The sequence below is a fragment of the Bos mutus genome, chromosome 6 (genome assembly GCF_027580195.1).
Source record: "Bos mutus isolate GX-2022 chromosome 6, NWIPB_WYAK_1.1, whole genome shotgun sequence".
Classification (NCBI taxonomy): domain Eukaryota; kingdom Metazoa; phylum Chordata; class Mammalia; order Artiodactyla; family Bovidae; genus Bos; species Bos mutus.
The window spans coordinates 21,881,605-21,900,225 of NC_091622.1; the positions used below are offsets into that span (position 1 = coordinate 21,881,605).

Genomic DNA, 18,621 nt, shown 5'->3' on the forward strand with positions numbered 1-18,621 from the left:
CATGATATTAAAAGACGCTTACTCCTTGGAAGAAAAGTTGTGACCAACCTAGACAGCATATTAAAAAGCAGAGACATTACTTTGCCAAAAAAGGTCCATCTAGTCAGGGTTGTGGTTTTTCCAGTAGTCATGTATGGATGTGAGAGTTGGACTGTAAAGAAAGCTGAGCACCAATGAAGTGATGCTTTTGAACTACGGTGTTGTAGAAGACTCTTGAGAGCTCCTTGGACTGCAAGGAAATCCAACCAGTCCATCCTAAAGGAAATCAGTCCTGAATATTCATTGGAAGGACTGATGCTGAAGCTGAAGCTGAACTCCAATACTTTGGCCACCTGATGCGAAGAACTGACTCATTTGAAAAGACCCTGATGCTGGCAAAGATTGAAGGCAGGAGGAGAAGGGGACAACAGAGGATGAGATGGTTGGATGGCATCACCGACTCGATGGACATGAGTTTGAGTAAACTCTGGGAGTTGGTGATGGACAGGGAGGCCTGTGTGCTGCAGTCCATGGGATCGCAAAGATTTGGACACAACTGAGCAACTGAACTGAACTGAACCCTCAGCCTATCCCTTCAGAACTTGACCCAGCTTAGGTGACTGACCCACATTTCTTGATCACAGAGCTTACGAACACTCAGATTTTGGTCTAACAGCTAATGACAGGTAGTCAGTCTAATAATTTTGATACTCCCTTAAAATGAAATTCTACTTTAAAAGGACTTAGAGATCTAATTTGTTTCATCATATTTTTAAAATAAATGTTATTTTCTGTTTTAGTGTCATAAATTCAGTTATGATTCCTTACAGGATTTTATTTTTTTTAATTGAAAGATAATTGCTTTACAATGTTGTGTTGGTTTCTGCTGTATAACAACATAAATGAGCCATAATTATACATATATCCCCATCCTCTTAAGCCTCCCTTCCCCTCTTTAAGGATTTTAAACACTAATATTTTGCTTTATTAAAGTGAGAATATATGTAAGCACTCAGCATATGGTCTACTCAGATGTTAATGTTCCATTTCATTAAAAACTTTCATTATTAAAATTCAGGGCTTCCCAGGTGGCGCTAGTGGTAAAGAACCTGCCCACTAATGCATAAGACATAAGAAACAAGGGTTCAATCCCTGGGTCAGGAAGATTCCCTGGAGGAGGACATGGCAACCCACTCCAGTGTTCACGCCTGGAGAATCCCATGGACAGAGGAGCCTGGTGGGCTATGGTCCATAGGGTTGCTGTAAGAACCCAGCATATGGTTTGCTGCTGCTAAGTCACTTCAGTCGTGTCCGACTCTGTGCGACCCCATAGACGGCAGCCCACCAGACTCCCCTGTCCCCAGGCTTCTCCAGGCAAGAACGCTGGAATGGGTTAGTATATGGTTTACTCAGATGTTAATGTTCCATTTCATTAAAAACTTTCATTATTAAAATTGTTTGCCCTTAAAAAAATAGATACTTGAAACACATTCTTATCAAGTACTTAAAATTAAAACTTGAAATCTTTAATTTTGTCCTCAACAGTAACTCAAGAATTGAAAGATATTTTTAAGGCAAAGATACTCTCCCTCAAAGAAGCAAAGATCACAGAGAAGGTAGAAACAACAGATGTTTTCAAATAAGCTTTTCCAGAAATAATTCTTCCCTTGATGTGGTTCTAGTTCACTCTTTTTTTCCTAGTTCATTCTTATTCAAAATAAAAGCTATTTTATTTTGTTTAAATGTTGGACCTACAGACCTTTCTAATGGACCACATATAAAGACATTATTCTGATAGATGTAGGTTTTAAGTTTAAATCTTTTTGCAGGAGTTGACTGAGTAGAGTAAATCGATTATGGAAATTATCTCAAACGTACTAGTTCAGTGCATGAAATGAAGAACTGAGTTTTCTAATACATGCCTTTAAGATATGGCCCAGGATTATGAGCTACTGAGAAGTATTAAATTTTTTGTGTTACGATTTTTAAAACTCATGCACATGACTTTGGTTAATAACTTTAAACATAACTATTTGGACTATTTAGACTATTCAGATATCTGACTTGACTGTGATAAAACTTTATGGTAACAAATTAATCCCACTTAACCATGTTTGTTTTCAAATGGACTTATAGTATTTTTCTTTTTTCTTTCAAATTACTTTTAAATATTAGCATGTACACTGAAGAACCACAAAATGAACACTTGGAGGATGAAAATGTCCAGTCATCTACAACTCCTGAGGTAAAGGCTTAAAACTATATTGTAACATATGACGTAAAAACCTATCTAATATTCAAATTTCTTTTTAAAGTTAATAAGTTTTTTCATATATTTGGTTTAAAAATGAGAAGTGGTCATTTAAAAATAACTAGTTTTAATAGGCCCTATTAAGAAAAGGAATGAAAACATGATAAAAGGTGACTGTAGATTATTTTGGAACTAAAGCAGATTTTAGAAATAGAAATTTGACTTATTATTTCTTGCCATGTCCAGAATAAACTTAGTAGAGTATAAGAGGTAAAGAAAAATGTAAATTAATTAAAATGTTCTGCTGTACATTTGAAGAGACCCAGGTTTTCATATTTGCAAGTGTATAGAGTAAGTCATTAGAGTAAGTCATTAGACCAACTTTTGTTGGTCTTATTTTACTAAATAATAATTGGTCACAATTAGAATTATAAATTGTTTACTTTTAAAATAGGGGTTTCTACAGCTTTTAAGAGTCAAAAAAAGTCCTTTTTAAAAATATTTAAAATACTCACCATTGATTTTAATTACTTTTATCTATAAAGACTTCAAAATCACTGCAGATGTTGATTGCAGTCATGAAATTAAAAGACGCTTACTCCTTGGAAGGAAAGTTATGACCAACCTAGATAGCATGTTCAAAAGCAGAGACATTACTTTGCCAACAAAGGTCCGTCTAGTCAAGGCTATGGTTTTTCCTGTGGTCATGTATGGATGTGAGAGTTGGACTGTGAAGAAGGTGGAGCGCCGAAGAATTGATGATTTTGAACTGTGGTGTTGGAGAAGACTCTTGAGAGTCCCTTGGATTGCAAGGAGATCCAACTAGTCCATCCAAAGGAGATCAGTCCTGGGTGTTCTTTGGAAGGACTGATGCTGAAGCTGAAACTCTAATACTTTGGCTACCTCATGCGAAGAGTTGACTCATTGGAAAAGACTCTGATGCTGGGAGGGATTGGGGGCAGGAGGAGAAGGGGACGACAGAGGATGAGATGGCTGGATGGCATCACTGACTCGATGGATATGAGTTTGAGTGAACTCCGGGAGTTGATGATGGACAGGGAGGCCTGGCGTGCTGTGATTCATGGGGTTGCAAAGAGTCAGACATGACTGAACGACTGAACTTAACTGATAAAGACTTCATTCTAATCTATGTAAATTTATTATAAATTCTGAAATAAGAAAATTTAAAATAATATGGTTCTACTGGACAGACTTCCAGAAAATGATTTCTACATCAGAACTCCAATAGATTAGTCGTGATCCAGTTTAAATAACTTTGATACGTTCCTTCTAGCTGATTTATGGAACAATTTCCTCTTTGTCCACTTATTTCTTGTAAATAGGGCTGCTCATCTAATTTTCCATGTTCACAATAATAATGTGAATTTAGTTATGAGATTTGGTGGTTTCTTATACTCATAAGATTGTATGAAAGTATATTTCTTTTTAATTTATTTATTTATTTTAGTTGGAGGCTAATTACTTTACAATATTGTGGTGGTTTTTGCCATACATTCACATGAATCAGCTGTGAGTGTACATGTGTTCCCCATCCTGAACCCCCCTCCCACCTCCCTCCTCATCCCATCCCTCAGGGTCATCCCAGCCTGAGCACCAGCCCTGAGCACCCTGCATTGAAACTGGACTGGCAATCTATTTCACGTATGATAATATACATGTTTCAATGCTATTCTCTCAAATCATCCCACCCTCACCTAGAAAGATGGTAATCATGAACCTATATGTGAGACGGCAAAAGAGACACAGATGTAAAGAACAGACTTTTGGACTCTGAGGGGGAAAGTATATTTCTTAAGAAGCTTTTTTGTTTTACTTCAGATCCTCAAAGATACCAGTGCTAATGAACATGAAGAAACTAAGGAAACCATCTTGCCAGAAACAGAGGAAACAAAACCACAGATGGAAAAGAAGGGCTCTTGTCCTCCACAAGGAACACTGAATAAAGCTATTACAAATGGTATGTGAAATAAGAAATGTGAATGGATAGAAAATGAGAAATGTGGATTTGATAAATATTAGAAGAGCGAAAGTCACTTAGTTGTGTCCAACTCTTGGCGACCCCATGGACTGTAGCCTGCCAGGCTCCTCTGTCCATGGGGATTCTCCAGGCAAGAATACTGGAATGGGTTGCCATTTCCTTCTCCAATAAGCCACCAAAGCCGCTGCTTAATCTATGCACTCCAAATCACACGAGCAGCTCATATTTATAAGCAATATGTGGACAAAGAGGAAATAGTTCCTTGAATGTGTCAAATATAATAACTGCTTAACAGATCTATATTTTAGTATTTGTCATGACTGTTGATGTCAAATTTTGGAAATTAGAAACAATTAATAGATTTTTATTTAAAACCTACTTTTGACATTTAGTTTTAAGGTAGCTAGAAGGAACATTATACTTCTGGCAATATTAATGTTCTTATTAAACTTAAGCCCCAAATTTTCAAACAGCTGTTGCCTTTAAAAGTTGTATAAAACTTAGCTTCCCTACTAAAATTTTAGAACATTTCATTGTCACCAAATATTTATAAAAGGTTAATATCACAGATACTTTCAGTTTCTGGTCCAACATCATCACTCTATCCTAACAACAAATAAAGAGCTGAACAAATTGAAAATTCAACAAATCAACACTTCTTAGTTCCATCCAAGAACTGAGGTCACAGGGCAAATCACTGCCCCCCAAATTAGGGATAGTCAGATTGATACAGATAGGAGGAGCAAAAATGTGTTTAGAATCAAACCCCATACCCGCCAGAAACACTCAGAAGGCTCAGACAAACCTTGTGCACACCAGGACCCAGAGACCCCACAGAGACTGAGACAGAACTGTGTGTCAGTGTCTCCTGTGGAGGTACAGGTCAAAAGTGGACTGCTGCAGGGGCTCTGGATGCAGCAGACCTGGGTATGGCATAAGCCCCCTTGGAGGAGGTCGCCATTAACCCCACCACAGAGCCACCAGAACTTACATAGGACTGGGAAACAAACTCTTGGTGGGCACAAACAGAGCCATGTGTGCTCCAGGACCCAGGAGAAATGAGCAGTGACCCCACAAGAGACTGACCCAGACTTGCCCATGAGTATCCAGGAGTCTCTGGTTGTGGCGTGGGTCGGCGGTGGCCTGCTGCAGGGCTGGGGGCACTGAGTATAGCAGTGCATGCATGGGACCTTTTGAAGGAAGTCGCCATTATCTTCATTACCTCCATCATAGTGTGAAAGTGAAAGTGAAGTTGCTCAGTCATGTCTGACTCTTTGCGACCCCATGGACTGTAGCCTACCAGGCTCCTCCATCCATGGAATTTTCCAGGCCAAGAGTACTGGAGTGGGTTGCCATTTCCTTCTCCAGGGGATCTTCCCTACCCAAGGATCAAACCCGGGTCTCCCGCATTGCAGGCAGATGCTTTACCATCTGAGCCACCAGGGAAGCCACCATGGTTTGGCCTCTGGTAAATAACAGAGAGGGAACACAGGCCCACCCATCAATAGAAAATTGGATTAAAGATTTACTGAACTTGGCCCCATCCATCAGAACAAGACCCAGCTTCCCCCTCAGTCAGTCTCTCCCATCTGGAAGCTTCCATAGCCTCTTATCCTTCTCTATCAGAGGGCAGACAGAATGAAAACCACAGTCACAGGAAACTAACCAATCTGATCACATGGACCACGGCCTTGTCTAACTCAGTGAAACTATGAGCCATGCGGTGTAGGGCCACCCAAGATGGATGGGTCATGGTGGAGAGCTCTGACAAAACATGGTCCACTGGAGAAGGAAGTGGCAAACCACTTCAGTATTCTTGCCTTGAGAACCCCATGAACAGTATGAAAAGGCAAAAAGATAGGACACTGAAAGATGAACTCCCTAGGTCAGTACATGCCCAGTATGCTACTGGAGATCAGTGGAGAAATAACTCCAGAAAGAATGAAGAGACGGAGCCAAAGCAAAAACACCACCCAGTTGTGGATGTGACTAGTGATGGAAGTAAAGTCTGATGCTGTAAAGAGCAATATTGCATAGGAACCTGGAATGTTAGGTCCATGAATCAAGGCAAATTGGAAGTGGTCCAACAGGAGATGGCAAGAGTGAACATCAACATTTCAGGAATCAGCAAACTAAAATGGACCGGAATGGGTGAATTTAACTCAGATGACCATTATATCTACTACTGTGGGCAAGAATTCCTTAGAAGAAATGGAGTAGCCATCATGGTCAACAAAAGAGTCTGAAATGCAGTACTTGGATGCATTTCAAAAACGACAGAATGATTTGTGTTCGTCTTCAAGGCAAACCATTCAATATCACAGTAATCCAAGTCTCTGCCCCAACCAGTAATGCTGAAGAAGCTGAAGTTGAACGGTTCTATGAAAACCTCCAAGACCTTCTAGAACTAATACCCCCAAAAAGATGTCCTTTTCATTATAGGAGACTGGAATACAAAAGTATGAAGTCAAGAATTACCTGGAGTAACAGGCAAATTTGGCCTTGGAGTACAGAATGAAGCAGGGCAAAGGCTAATAGAGTTTTGCCAAGAAAATGCACTGGTCATAGCAAACACCCTTTTCCAACAACACAAGAGAAAACTCTACACATGGACATCACCAGATGGTCAGTACCAAAATCAGATTGATTATGTTCTTTGCAGCCAAAGATGGAGAAGTTCTACACAGCAAAAACAAGACCAGGAGCTGACTGTGGCTCAGATCATGAACTCCTTACTGGCAAATTCAGACCTAAACTGAAGAAAGTAGGGAAAACCACTGGACCATTCAGGTATGACCTAAATCAAATCCCTTATAATTATACAGTGGAAGTGAGAAATAGATCCAAGGGATTAGATCTGATAGACAGAGTGCCTGAAGAACTATGGAGAGAGGTTCATGACATTGTACAGGAGGCAGGGATCAAGACCATCCCTAAGGAAAAGAAATGCAAAAAAGGCAAAATGGCTGTCTGAGGAGGCCTTATAAATAGCTCTGAATAGAAGATAAGCGAAAGGCAAAGGAGAAAATGAAAGATATATGCATTTGAATGCAGCGTTCCAAAGAATAGCAAGGAGAGATAAGAAAGCCTTCCTCAGTGATCAGTGCAAAGAAATAGAGGAAAACAATAGCATGGGAAAGTCTAGAGATCTCTTCAAGAAAACTACAGATACCAAGGGAACATTTCATACAAAGATGGGCACAATAAAGGACAGAAATGGTATGGACCTAACAGAAGCAGAAGATATTAAGAAGAGGTGGCAAGAATACACAGAAGAACTGTACAAAAAAGATCTTCACAACCCAGATAAAAAGAGTCGGACATGACTGAGGAACTGAACTGAACTGAGATTGATACAGAGAATCATAATTTAACAGAGGAGAAACCTCTCTAGCTGAGGGTAGGAAAACATAAAATGTAATTAACAAATTAGCTGGAGGCTCAATGTGGGCATGTCTGAGAGTTAATGACTCCAAGGGTAGCCCTGTTGTGGTGTTGGGGGGATATTCTTATGTGAGTTTTACCTTGAAGATCTTTCTGTCAAAGGGAGAGAAAAAGTAACTACTTTCAGCAACAGAACATTCTGTGCTTAACAAGAACTGCCCTCAGAGAAATTATTTTATCAGAGTACCACCTCTAGGGACTTTTATTAGCCTAACCATCTGAGAAGAAAAATACCCAACTTCAGCCCTTTCTAGCCATCCCACACAACCTAAGGGGATGAGAAAAGAAAAAAAAACAACAACCCTGAGGAGCACTTGTGAAATTTCTAGCTCAGGAGGCACAGGCTCACTAAAAGACTGAGGCCTAATCACAGGACTAGAGAACTCTTCTTCTTCCCCTACAACTAACCACCATGTTACCACAGGTCCTTTTATACAGGACATCATGTTCCCCTTTAAACAAAAATATATAGCATGTATTAAAAAGCACAGAACACAGTTGGAAGAGACAGAGAAACCATCAGAACCAGACCCAGATATGCTAAGGGTGTTGGCATTATCAGACCATGAATTTAAAACAACTCTGACTGATACACTAAGGGCTCCAGTGGAAAGGTAGACAACATGTAAGTAAAGATGGGCAATACAAACAGAGAGATGGGAATTCTAAGAATCAAAACAGAAATGCTAGAAACTAAAAACACTTAACAGAAATGAATGCCTTCGATGGGTTCTTTAGGAGATTATACACAGCTGAGGAAAGAATTGCTGCGCTTCGGATTTGTCAGTGGAAACTTTCAAAACTGGTAAGCAGAGAAAAAATTGGGGAAAAAAATACAAATATCCAAGAACGATGGCACAACTACAAAAGTTGTGACGTATGGGTAATAGGAATGCCAGAAAGAAAACAACAGAAGAGATATATAAAGTAATAATGACTGAGAATTTTCTCCAAATTAATGTCAAATAGCAAACCATAGACCCAGGAAGCTTGAGTACTTGAAGCAGAATAAGTTATTTTAAAAAAACTTCAAACACTATACTTAACTGTGTAGTATACTCAAACTGGAGAAAATGAAAGATAAAGAAAACATCTTGAAAGAAGTTAGAGGAAAAAATACCTTACCCATAGAGAAACAAAGGTAAAAGTTACATCTAGTTTATTCTCAGAAACTATGTAAGCAAAAAGTGAAATATTTAAAGTGTTGAGACAAAACACACATACACACCAACTGTATTCTATGAAATTATCCTTCAAAAGTGAGAGAGAAATAAAGGCATTCTCAGATTAACAAAATTGAGAGAATTTGTTGCCAGTATACCTGCCTTGCAAAAGTTTTAAACGTTTTTCAGAGAGAAGGAAATGATATAGGTCAGAAACTCAGATGTACAAAAGTAGTATTCACAGCATTTTCACCAGGAGTAGTTTCCATCTTAAGAACCAACCCCAACCACCACCCCCACCCCCCGCCTTTTTTTTTGCTCATTCATAAGGAGCAACTCCTCATCTGTTCAAGTTTTATCAGGAAATTGTAGCAATTCCTTCACATCTTCAGGCTCCACTTCTAGCTCTCTTGCTATTTCCACTACATCTGCAGTTTCTTTCCCCACTAAAGTCTTGAACCCCTCAAAGTCATCCATTTAAAGCTATAATCAACTTCGAAACTCCTGTGAATGTTAATATGTTGACCTTTTCCAGTGAATCATCAATGTTCTTAATGGCATCTAGAATGGTGAATCCTTTTTAGGAGTAGAAGCTTTTCAATTTACTTTGCCCAGATCCATCAGAGAAATCACTATCAATGGCATCAATAAAATGTGTTTCTTAAATAAGACTTGAAAAGAGAAATTACTCCTTGATACATGAGCTGCAGAATAGATGTTGTGTTAGCAGGCATGAATATATTGTATCTCTCCAACTGAGCTCTTGGGTGACTATTTGCATCGTCAATGGGCAGTATTATTTTGAAATCTTTTCTGAGCAGTTGGTCTTAACAGGGGGCTTAAAATGTTGAGTAAACAAAAAAATGTTGTAAACAAATGTGCTGTCATCCAGGCCTTGTTGTTCAAGATTAGATTTAGCATTATTCTTAACGGCCCTAGGACTTTGGGAATGGTAAATGAAAATTGGCTTCAACTTAAGGTCACCAGCTGCATTAGCCCTTAAGTTCCTCCTGTCCTTTGAAGTCAGGTATTGACTTCTCTCTAACCATGAAAGTGCTAGATGGTGTCTTCTTCCAATAGAAGACTGTTTTATCTGCACTGTAAATCTGTTGTTTCATTTAGTCATTGTCATTTAATTATTTTAGCTCAATAGTCAGCATAACTTGCAGCAGCTTCTGTATCAGCATTACCTTGCACTCTGATGTGATGGACACGGTGTCTTTCCTTAAAACTCATGAACAAACCTCTACTAGCTTCAAAATTTTCTTCTGCAGCTTTCTCATCTCTTTCAGCTTTCATAGACTTGGAAAGAGATAGGGTCTTGCTCTATTAGGTTTTGGTTTATGGGAATGTTGTGGCTTGTTTGAGGGCTCCCAGGTGGCACCGTGGTAAAGAATCTGCCTGCCAGTGCAGGAGGCACAAGAGACACAGTTTTGATTCCTGGGTCAGGAAGACCCCCTGGAGTAGAAAATGGCAACCGCTGCAGTATTCTTGCCTGGAAAATTCCATGGACAGAGGAGCCTGGCGGGCTACAGTCCATGGGGCTGCAAAGAGTCAGACAGGACTAAGAACAGACACACACACACATGGCTGGCTGGTTTCATCTTCTATCCAGACCACTAAAACTTTCTCCACATAAGCAACAAGGTTGTTTAATTTCCTTATCATTGGCATGTTTGCTGGAGTAGCACTTTTAATTTCCTTCAAGAACCTTTCCTTTGCATTTAGAACTTGGCTAACTGGTAAAAGAGGCCCATCATGGGCCTTCATGGGTTAGGCTTTCAACGTGCCTTCCTCTCTAACTTTTGATTTAAAATGGGAGACCTGTGACTCTTCCTTTCACTTGAGTACTTGGAGATTACTGTAGAGTAATTAATTGGCCTAATTTCAGTAATGTTGTGTCTCAGAATAGGGAGGCTCAAGAAGGCCCACATTCTGGGACATACAATGCACCTTAATAAACTTAAAAGATAAAAATCATACAATGTATGCTCTCAGACCACAGTAGACTTAAAGTATAATTTGTTAACAGAAAGGCAGATGGAAAATCCCCAAATACTTGGAGATTAACCAATAACATGTGTTCTAAACAACACAAGTCAAAAAAGAAAGGAGACATTTCTGAATATTTTGAGCTAAATTACAGTGAAGCTATAACTTACCAAAGTTTGTGGGATACACTGAAAACAGTGCTAAGAGGGAAAAGAATAGCATTTAATGCATATATTAGAAAAGAAGAAAAATCTAAAAATCCATCTAAGCTTCCACCTTGTTGCTGTTTAGTTGCTAAGTCGTGTCCGACTCTGCGACCCCATGGATTGTAACCCATCAGGCTCTTCTGTCCATGGGATTTCCCAGGCAGGAATACTGGAGTGGGTTGCCATTTCCTTCTCCAGAGTATCTTCCCAATCCAGGGATCAAACCCCGCATGTCCTGCATTGGTAGGCAGGTTCTTTACCACTGAGCCACCAGAGAATCAAGCCTCCACCTTAGGAAAGTAGAAAAAGAAGCAAAATAAATTCAAGTTAAGCAAAAGAGAAGAAATAATAAAAATTAAAGAAGGTATCAATACAATTGAAAACAAGAAATAGAGAAAATCAATGAAACAAAAAGCTTGTTCTTTGAAAAGATCAGTAAAACTGATTGCCTTTCACTAGGCCAAGAAAAAAGAAAGTGAGTGAAGGCATTCAGTTGTGTCCGACTCTTTGCGACCCCATGGACTGTAGCCTACCAGGCTCCCCTGTCCATGGGATTTTCCAGGCAAGAATACTGGAGTGGGTTGCCATTTCCTTCTCCAAAGAAAAAAGAAAGCACAATCACTAATAGCAGAGAAATGGAACATCACTATAGATCCTATGGGCATTGAAAGGTTAATAAAGGAATACTACAGACAACTTTGTGTCCACAAATCTGATAATTTAGAAGAAGTGGACCAGTGCCTTGAAGGACTCGTTTGCCAAAATGCACACAAAAAGAAATAGGTAATTGGAATAAGACTATGTCAGTTAAAGAAATTGAATCAATGATTAATAACCTCCCCAAACAGTAAGGATCAGGCTCAGATGATTTCACTGGTGAATTCTACTGAACATTTAAGGAAGAAATTATACCTATTTTCTACAGTCTTTTCCAGAATATAGAAGCAGAGGGAAGCTTGCCAACTCATGAGTCTAGCAGTACTCTCCTACCAAAACCAAAGACATTACAGGGAAAAAAAAAAAAAACACAAAACTATAGACCAGTACCTCTGATGAACATAGATGCAGAAATTCTCAGTGATGTAATTCTCTATTAACAAATAGAGCTCAACAACATATAAAAGGAATTATGCTTCACAACCATGTGGGATTTATCATAGGTATGCAAGTTTGGCTCACATTTGAAAATAATTTAATGTAATCCATCACATCAAAAAGATACAGAAGAAAAATCACATGATCATATCAATAGATGTGGGAAAAGCATTTGACAAAATCCAGCATTCATTCATGATAAAAACTTTCAACAAATTACAGAGGAGAACTTCCTCAATTTGACAAAGAACATCAACTAAAAATCTACAGCTGCCATCATAATTAATCTTGAGAAAACAGCTTTCCCTGCAAGAATGTCCTCTCACCACTCCTTTTCAATATTGTATTGGAAGTCCTAGCTAATATAATAAGACAAGAAAAGCGTTAAAAGGGTATACAAGGCATACAGATTGGGAAAGAAGAAATAAAACAGCCTTTGTTCACAGATGCCATGATCGTCTGTGTAGAAAATCCAAAGAATCAAGGGAAGAAAACTCCTGTAACAACTAAATAATGAGTGTAATAAGATTGCAGGATACAGGGTTAATATGCCAAATTCAGGGGTTTTTTTCCTAATTACAAACAATGATCAAATGGAATTTGAAGTGAAAAACATACCACCGTTTACACTAGTACTCCCCAAAATGAAACACCTTCATATAATCTAACAAAATGTGTATAATAGCTACATGAGGAAAACTGCAGAATTCTGAAGAAAGACTTTAAAGAAAAAGTTAAATGTATAGACTTCCCGTGTTCATGGAAGACTCAATATTGTCACGGTGTTAGCTCATCTCAACTTGATCTATAGGTTCAATGTAACTCCAATCAAAATTCCCACGTGTTGTTTCATGGATATCAACAGGCTCATTCTAAAATTTATATAGATATGCAAAAGACCAAGAACAACTAGCTCAGTATTGAAGGAGAAAAATTAAAAATTGGAGAACAGACCCTACTCACTTGCAAGACTTACTATAAACCTGAAGTAATCAAGACAGTGTGATTCGGTTAACGTGAAGTCCATATATTAATGGAACAGAATAAAGGGCTCAGAAGTAGATCCACATAAACATAGTCAACTGGTATTTGACAAGGCAGCAAAGGCAACCCAGTGGAAGAAAGATAGTCTGATGGTAGATCTACTATTGGACATACTTATGCAAAACAAATTAATCTAGATCAGACCTTATGCCCTTGATAAAAATTAACTCAAAGTGGATCATAGACCTAAATGTAAAATGCATAACAATGAGACTCATAGAAGGTAACATAGGAGAAAATCTAGATGACCTTAGTTATGGTGATTACTTAGGAAAAACAGGAAATCCATAAGTAATTGGTAAATTGAACTTCTTTAACATTGAAAAATTCTGCTCTGTGAAAACAATGTCAAGAGATTGAGCACACAAGCCACAAACTGGGAAAAAAATATTTACAAAACACACCTGATAAATACACAAAATATACCAAGAACTTACTTTTTTAACTTTTATTGGGTTATAGTTGATTTACCATGTTCTGTTGGTTTCATATATACAACAGACTGAATCTGTTATACATATACATGTATCCCCTCTTTTAAAAATTGTTTTCTTGTATAGGCCATTGTAGAGTATTGAGTAGAGTTCCCTGTGCTATACTGTAGGTCCTTATTAGTTATTTATTTTATGTATATTAATAGTAGTATGTGTATCTCAATCCTAATCTTACCACTTTATCCCTCCCCACACCCTTACTCCCCAGTAACCGTAAGTTTATTTTTTACCTCTATAACTCTATTTCTCTTTTGTGCTTACATGTGTGCTAAGTCTCTTCAGTCGTGTCTGACTGCAGCCCTCCAGGCTTCTCTGTCCATGGGACTCTCCAGGCAAGAACACTGGAGTGGGTTGCCATCCCCTCCTTCTGTTTTGTAGATAAGTTCCTTTGTAGACTTTTTTTAGATTCTACATATAAGTAATATCATATGATATTTGTCTTTCTCTGTCTGGCTTACTTCATTATGACATTCTTTAGGCCCATCCATATTGCTGCAAATGGCATTATTTCATTCTTTTTTATGGCTGAATAATATTTCATTCTGTATATGTACTACATCTTCTTTATCTATTCCTCTGTTGATGGACATTTAGATTGCTTCCATATCCTGGCTATTATAAATAGGGCTGCAGTGAACATTAGGGTACATGTATCTTTTCAATTATGCTTTTCTCTAGATATATGCCTAGGAGTGGGATTTCTGGATTGTATGGTAGCTCTGTTTTTAGTTTTTTAAGGAACCTCCATACTGTTCTCCATAGTGGCTGTACCAGTTTGCATTCCCACTACCAGTGTAGGAGGGTTTTCTTTTCTCCACAGCCTCTCTAGCACTTACTATTTGTAAATAAAATATACCAAGAACTTTTAAAACTCAATAATAAGAAAACAGACAACCTGATTAAAAATGGACCAAAGACCTTAAAAGGCACCTCATTGAAGAAAATATACAGATGGCAAATAAGCATATAATAATGTTCCCAACATCATATGTCATTACTGAATTGCAAATTACAACAGTAAAATACCACTATACACCCATTAGAATGGCCAGAAATCCAAAACACTGACACCAGATGCTGGTGAGGAGACAGAACTACAGGAACTCTCATTCATCACTGCTAAGAACACAAAATGGTGCAGCCAATTTGGAAGACAGTTTGGCAGTTTTTAACAAAACGTAATATACCCTAACTATATGATTCAGCAGTCACTCTCCTTGGTATTTTTTACACAAATGGGCTGAAACATTTTGCCCACAAAAACCTGCACACAAATGTTTATAACAGCTTTGTCCATAACTTCCAGAATTTTGGGGAATGCTAACACTTAACCAATTTGTCAGCATCATACTCCTGTTTCTTCCAAACTGTCCATCATCTCATAAACTTTTTCTTGTTAATGGTACTTTACTGAATTATAGTCAACATACCAGAAAGTGTACAAATCTTGGAAGTGTACACACCTCCATGAATGTAGACAAATATATGCAGTGGAAAGTGATCACTCAGATGAAGATAACATAAAAGAGCTTTGCACAATATCACTTTACTGATCCCATTTCTGCTCTTTGGCATAGTCAATAAAGCAGAAATAGATGTTTTTCTGGAACTCTCTTGCTTTTTCAGTGATACAGTGGATGTTGGCAATTTGGTCTCTGGTTCCTCTGACTTTTCTAAAACCATCTTGAACATCAGGAAGTTCACGCTTCACGTATTGCTGATGACTGGCTTTGAGAATTTTGAGCATTACTTTACTAGCGTGTGAGATGAGTGCAATTGTGCGGTGGTTTGAGCATTCTTTGGTATTGCCTTTCTTTGGAATTAGAATGAAAACTGACCTTTTCCAGTCCTGTGGCCACTGCTGAGTTTTCCAAATTTGCTGGCATATTGAGTGCAGCACTTTCACAGCATCATCTTTCAGGATTTGAAAGAGCTCAACTGGAATTCCATCACCTCCACTAGCTTTGCTCGTAGTGATGCTTCCTAAGCCCCTTGACTTCACATTCCAGGATGTCTGGCTCTAGGTGAGTGATCACACCATCGTGATTATCTGGGTCATGAAGATCATTTTGTACAGTTCTTCTGTGTATTCTTGCCACCTCTTCTTAATATCTTCTGCTTCTGTTAGGTCCATACCATTTCTGTCCTTTATTGAGCCCATCTTTGCATGAAATGTTCCCTTGGTATCTCTGATTTCCTTGAAGAGCTCTCTAGTCTTTCCCATTCTGTTGTTTTCCTCTATTTCTTTGCACTGATCACTGAGGAAGGCTTTGTTATCTCTCCTCGCTATTCTTTGGAACTCTGCATTCAAATGTGTATATCTTTCATTTTCCCCATTACCTTTTGCTTCTCTTCTTTTCACAACTATTTGTAAGGCCTCCTCAGGCAGCCATTTTGCCTTTTTGTATTTCTTTTCCTTGGGGATGGTCTTGATCCCTGTCTCCTGTACAATGTCATGAACCTTCGTCCAGTTCCAGGAAACATCTAATTTTGCTTTATTGACTGTGCCAAAGCCTTTGACTGTGTGGATCACAATCAACTGTGGAAAATTCTGAAAGATATGGGAATACCAGACCACCTGATCTGCCTCTTGAGAAACCTGTATGCAGGTCAGGAAGCAACAGTTCGAACTGGACATGAAACAACAGACTGGTTCCAAATAGGAAAAGGAGTACGTCAAGGCTGTATATTGTCACCCTGCTTATTTAACTTATATGCAGAGTACATCATGAGAAATGGTGGGCTGGAAGAACCACACGCTAGAATCAAGATTTCCAGGAGAAATATCAATAACCTCAGATATGCAGATGATACCACCCTTATGTCAGAAAGTGAAGAAGAACTAAAGAGCTTCTTGATGAAAGTGAAAGAGGGGAGTGAAAAAGTTGGCTTAAAACTCAACATTCAGAAAACGAAGATCATGGCATCTGGTCCCATCACTTCATGGGAAATAGATGGGGAAACAGTGGAGACAGTGGCTGACTTTATTTTTTGGGGCTCCAAAGTCACAGCAGATGGTGATTGCAGACATGATATTAAAAGACGCTTACTCCTTGGAAGAAAAGTTATGACCAACCTAGATAGCATATTGAAAAGCAGAGACATTACTTTGCCAACAAAGGTCCATCTAGTCAAGGCTGTGGTTTTTCCAGTGGTCATGTATGGATGTGAGAGTTGGACTATAAAGAAAGCTGAGCGCCAAAGACTTGATGCTTTTGAACTGTGATGTTGGAGAAGACTCTTGAGAGTCCCTTGGACTGCAAGGAGATCCAACCAGTCCATCCTAAAGGAGATCAGTCCCGGGTGTTCATTGGTACGACTGATGTTGAAGCTGAAACTCCAATACTTTGGCTACCTGATGAGAAGAGCTGACTCATTTTAAGAGACCCTGATGCTGGGAATGGAGAAGGAAATGGCAACCCACTCCAGTGTTCTTGCCTGGAGAATCCCATGGATGGAGAAGCCTGGTAGGCTGCAGTCCATGGGGTCCCACAGAGTCGGACATGACTGAAGCGACTTGGCAGCAGCAGCAGATGCTGGGAAAGACTGATGGCAGGAGGAGAAGGGGACAGCAGAGGATGAGACGGTTGGATGGCATCACTGACTCAATGGACATGAGTTTGGGTAAAGTCCTGGAGTTGGTGATGGACAGGGAGGCCTGGTGTGCTGTGGTTCATGGGATCGCAAAGAGTCGGACACGACTGAGTGACTGAACTGAACTGCATTTCTGCTCTTGTGCTAGATTTATCATATATTTTACTTCTACATTTGTATTATTTTTTTACTTAAAAAGGCAAAAGTCTTTTTCTTTTTTTAAGTTAAAACAATCCCTTATATTTTTCCACATATTCTCTGATTCTTTACATTTCTTTCTGGCAGTCTGAGCTTCCATATGGTATACTTTACCTTCAGCCTAAAAACCTTCCTTTAGTATTTCTTGTTGTGTAGTTATTCTAGCAGTTAATCCTCTCAGCTTTTATTTGTCTGAAAATGTCTAAAAATTGAAGTACATTTAACATATAACATTAGATTAGTTTCAGGTGCATAGCAGTGATTTGATATTTGTACATATTACAAAATGATCACTACAATACATCTGTCATACGTGGTTAAAATATTTTTTCTTGGGATTAAAACTTTTTAAGGTCTATTCTCTTAGCAGTTTTCAAAAATGCAATACAGTGTGACTAACTGTAGTCACCATGCTGTACGTTACCTTCACATGACTTATAACCCTAACCCTAACTCTTCATATTATACATTCTTTGGGTTTTAACATATGTATTTAATGATATGCATACATAATAGTTTCAGTGCTCTAAAATTTTCCTGTGCTCTACTTATTCATTCCTCCTTCATCCTGGAATCCCCTGGCAACCACTGATTTGTTCCATAGTTTTGTAAACTTTAAAAAATTCCTCCTTATTCTTGGAGACTTTCCTCTCAGAGACCTTCCTTTTTCTGCTTCCACCTTTGTGGTTGTTTTCTAGGTCTGTGCAAAACTGTATTCTAGAGCTTTCAATGCTCTCCTGATTTCAGTCCCCTGTTTCCAAGATTAAAATCTTTCACTTTTGCTGGTTTCCTCCTGGTTTTATTAGTGTACATCCTCAAGTAACTGCCTAAAAGAAAGGATACATGAGAGCTAAACTTTCAGTGTATGTGTCTGACTCTTTTCGACCCTATGGACTGTGGCCTGCCAGGTTCCTCTGACCTTGGGATTCTCCAGGCAAGAATACTGGAGTGGATTGGCATATCCTCCTCCAGGGGAATCTTCCTGACCCAGGGATCAAAGCTGGGTCTCTGCATTGCAGGTGGATTCTTTACTTTACTGTCTGAGCCACCAGGGGAGCCCAGCCATCAGACCTCACATATTATCCCCTTTAATAATTTGTATCAAACACCAACTGAGTTATCCATTCAATATAGATATTTAGTTTTCTGCCATTAAAAAATG

At 38.8% G+C, this 18,621-nt stretch overlaps 1 protein-coding gene across 2 annotated transcripts in view; it reads left to right on the forward strand.

Moving 5' to 3' along the window:
- SLC9B1 (solute carrier family 9 member B1) overlaps positions 1–18,621 on the forward strand; it is a 69,786-nt gene that overhangs the window by 22,617 nt on the left and 28,548 nt on the right. For both annotated transcript variants that reach the window (XM_005890480.3, XM_070372078.1), the window contains exons 2-3: positions 2,155–2,224; positions 4,070–4,208. In XM_005890480.3, coding sequence (XP_005890542.2) covers positions 2,156–2,224; positions 4,070–4,208 — 208 coding nt within the window. In that variant the 5' untranslated portion in view covers position 2,155. The remainder of the gene's footprint in view (positions 1–2,154; positions 2,225–4,069; positions 4,209–18,621) is intronic.